Source organism: Phalaenopsis equestris, unplaced genomic scaffold (assembly GCF_001263595.1).
Source record: "Phalaenopsis equestris unplaced genomic scaffold, ASM126359v1 Scaffold231884, whole genome shotgun sequence".
In the NCBI taxonomy this organism is placed as follows: Eukaryota; Viridiplantae; Streptophyta; class Magnoliopsida; order Asparagales; family Orchidaceae; genus Phalaenopsis; species Phalaenopsis equestris.
In genome coordinates, this window is record NW_018249853.1 from 1 (window position 1) to 3,801 (window position 3,801).

The 3,801-nt window shown below is 34.0% G+C and overlaps 1 protein-coding gene across 2 annotated transcripts; it reads right to left on the reverse strand.

The window, feature by feature from the left end:
• Nucleotides 1-2,824: 2,824 nt before the first annotated feature.
• LOC110038173 lies at nt 2,825-3,659 on the reverse strand. Of its 2 annotated transcripts, none has more exons than XM_020742943.1 (2): nt 3,165-3,659; nt 2,825-2,985 (listed from the first exon to the last, which is right to left on the reverse strand). In XM_020742943.1, the coding sequence occupies exons 1-2, from the start codon at nt 3,550-3,552 to the stop codon at nt 2,873-2,875; spliced, it is 501 nt and encodes a 166-aa protein (XP_020598602.1). In that variant the 5' UTR covers nt 3,553-3,659; the 3' UTR covers nt 2,825-2,872. The 2 variants fall into 2 exon arrangements, with proteins under 2 accessions (XP_020598602.1, XP_020598601.1); XM_020742942.1 differs by having other exon boundaries at nt 2,825-3,024.
• Between the last annotated feature and the right edge of the window lie 142 nt (nt 3,660-3,801).

Below are 3,801 nucleotides of genomic sequence, written 5' to 3' on the forward strand. Positions count from 1 at the left end.
TAAATAATCCACAGCTGTGCCAAACAGAGCCTAAGCCTCAAAAGGTCAATAAAGTCTAGGGGCATTTATATAAATAATACACAAAACTTATGCATTTACAAATCTAACACCTAAACTTTCATGTTTACATTTATAACACTCAAATTTTGGCGTCACATCAAAAATATAACAATTATTAACTCTTTAAAAATGAAATACATGTTTTCATGAATATATTAATGATACTAAAGTGTTATAAGTAATTTTGGATATTAGATATGTAAATCCATGAGAATTGTGTGATATGTATGTAAATTTCTCTAGAGTCTATTAAAAAAGAAGCAAGAAGATCGTCTCAGGTATAACTACTTGAGCGACATTTTCTTTTGAAGAAACCCACCAAAAAAAATGATGATTGCCTATGTGGAGATTGGTCCATCTTTAGATACACTGGCAATAGCAATGCTATGCAAATCAAATGTCATAAGACCAACAGGATGTATGTTTATGTAAATATTCCAAAAAATAAAAAGAATATTTACATACATGATACATACCACTCAAATCCTATGTATTTACGTATCTAACACCTAAGCTTTAATTTTTACATGCATACATTTAACCTATGAAAGAAAAGTTGTATTTCACTTTTTAAATGTTAAAATAGTGGTTTTTTTTTATGTGATATGAAAGATTTGGCTGGTACAAATGTAAAAAAACAAAGTTTTGGTGTTAGATGTGTAAGTGCATAGGAATTGGGTGGTATGTATGTAAATTGTTGGATGCAGGAAATTGTTGTAAAACGTGTGGGGATGTCATCCCCATTTGTAAAACGCTTCATCCTTGTTATTTCACCTCCAAAAGGGGCTGCAATTGTAGTTTAGGATTGCTGAATGGATTTGCAAAAAAACATGATTGGCTCACACCTTTATGATGGGCTGAATTTGTTGTTTTCGGTGGGGAGAAGAATGGATTTCTAGTTCACTTATTGCATAAAAAAAATGGATATGGAGTTCATGTTGGGTAGCAAAATTGATTTTCAAAAATTCCAAATACTTCCCTGCACACTTCCATGCTAAAATTGTTGCAGTATGCACAAAAGTTTTTCTTTTTTACTTGCTGCAGTAAAGATATTTTTCTTTACTGTAAAGGTAATGCTAGTTACACTTGACTCTCCTATCTTGGCTTTGAAAGAAGCAGGGGTCAGAATCTGTGCATTGTAAAGCATTCTAATATTTCTTAAGTTGAATATTTTAATATTTCTCCTTGTTGTTGTACTTGTATTTGTCCTTTTTTTATTTCTCCTGGTACTCATTAAGATGTAAGAACTGTATGGTATCTTTTAGAACTGATCTGTGATTATCGTATGTTTCTGCACCATGTTTTTTTCTATCAATAAGCTATTCTGAATAAGTTGCCCCAAACAGTTTATCAGACAGGGGCAGGAATGTCATTTAACTACTAATAAGCTAGTCTGAATAAACTGCCCCAAACAACAAGCCAGATTATTCTGATAATCTATAAATTATCAGATTATCAGAATAATCTGCTTATCAGCAGATTATAAATAATCCACAGCTGTGTCAAACAGAGCCTAAGCCTCAAAAGGTCAATAAAGTCTAGGGGCATTTATATAAATAATACACAAAACTTATGCATTTACAAATCTAACACCTAAACTTTCATGTTTACATTTATAACACTCAAATTTTGGCGTCACATCAAAAATATAACAATTATTAACTCTTTAAAAATGAAATACATGTTTTCATGAATATATTAATGATACTAAAGTGTTATAAGTAATTTTGGATGTTAGATATGTAAATCCATGAGAATTGTGTGATATGTATGTAAATTTCTCTAGAGTCTATTAAAAAAGAAGCAAGAAGATCGTCTCAGGTATAACTACTTGAGCGACATTTTCTTTTGAAGAAACCCACCAAAAACAATGATGATTGCCTATGTGGAGATTGGTCCATCTTTAGATACACTGGCAATAGCAATGCTATGCAAATCAAATGTCATAAGACCAACAGGATGTATGTTTATGTAAATATTCCAAAAAATAAAAAGAATATTTACATACATGATACATACCACTCAAATCCTATGTATTTACGTATCTAACACCTAAGCTTTAATTTTTACATGCATACATTTAACCTATGAAAGAAAAGTTGTATTTCACTTTTTAAATGTTAAAATAGTGGTTTTTTTTTATGTGATATGAAAGATTTGGCTAGCACAAATGTAAAAAAACAAAGTTTTGGTGTTAGATGTCTGGTACAAATGTAAAAAAACAAAGTTTTGGTGTTAGATGTGTAAGTGCATAGGAATTGGGTGGTATGTATGTAAATTGTTGGATGCAGGAAATTGTTGTAAAACGTGTGGGGATGTCATCCCCATTTGTAAAACGCTTCATCCTTGTTATTTCACCTCCAAAAGAAGAAGCCAAACCATTTTCCTCTGAGGGCATGTAAATACATACCACACAGTTCCTATGTATTTACATATCTAACCATTTATACCACCTAAATCTTTCATATCACATCAAAAATACCACTATTTTTACATTTAAAAAGTGAAATACACCGTTTCAAGCATAGATAAGGTGGCATATATGTTAAAATTGAAGCTTAGGAGTTGTATGTGTAAATACATAAGAATTAAGAGGTATGTGCTACCATTCAGATTTAAGTATAAGGATTTCTTATGAAGAAACTTCAACATTTTATCATGAAATAAGTGAGAACATGGGATAAAAACATAAATTAAATACTAGTAAAAATAGAAGCTTTATTACATTCAATAACTTGAATTTTGGGAAGTAAGAGAGTCCGAGATAAATAAATATACATATAACCGAGTTGCTAAGCAAATCAAAAGTGATTCAGTTTGTTAGAATATTCATATTTAGATCACCTTCATTGTCATCGCTGACTTCTAGAAGAGCTTCTGCTTTCTTAATCGAAGATTGTCTCACTTGAACGGAATTTCCCAGTCCTGTGCGAAACATGGGAAAACACTCACTGCCACAACTCGCTGCAGCAACAATCATTAATCAGCACCCGTTGAAACCTTAACAGTCAATCGCTAACCATTCCCACGATCACTAATTAGCTCCAAAAAGAGGCTAATCAGAGCATGAATCAAAATTCCCTGAAAAAAAAAATGAAGTTCACCTTTATCAACGACATCTTCTTGCTCGAGAATAGATCTAGCCTTCAGAATAGAACTCCGCTGCACAGAAAGCCTCCTGCCAGATCCAGTGCTGAACATCGCACCGCCGCCTCCGTTATCTCCTCTAATTTCCACCGGCTTCAGAGGACCGGCAAGGTGTCGGTCATGAAACCAAGTATTATTCGATAAATAATTACTCTGCCCGGCTTGAATCAGTAAATCCATCATGGAAGGAAGGCGGGATTTGGAATTGATATCTTCTTCCGGAACTAGGGTTGCAGTCGGCCTCTCCGGCCCAGAATCAGGATTTCCGCTAGTGACCACCCACTGGAACTCGCCACCCTTCGTCGGAAGAATCTTCCACGTAGTTGGCTCTGGCTTGGCCGTCATTCCGCACCGGAGTGTTCTCCTCCGTCTTGAAACTGGAGACGAGAAAGAGCGTCAAGGACGACTGATAAGAGGAAGAAGATGAAGCGGGACGAGAGCTTTTGATGGGAAATCCGAGGACTCCCGCGCAGGATGTATTGAGCAGAATCTTTTATTAAAAATAGGTGTTTTACATTAATAGCAGTGACAATATTTTTATTTACATATCTAGCATCTTAAAATTCAATATTACTAAATTCACACTTCCTTTAA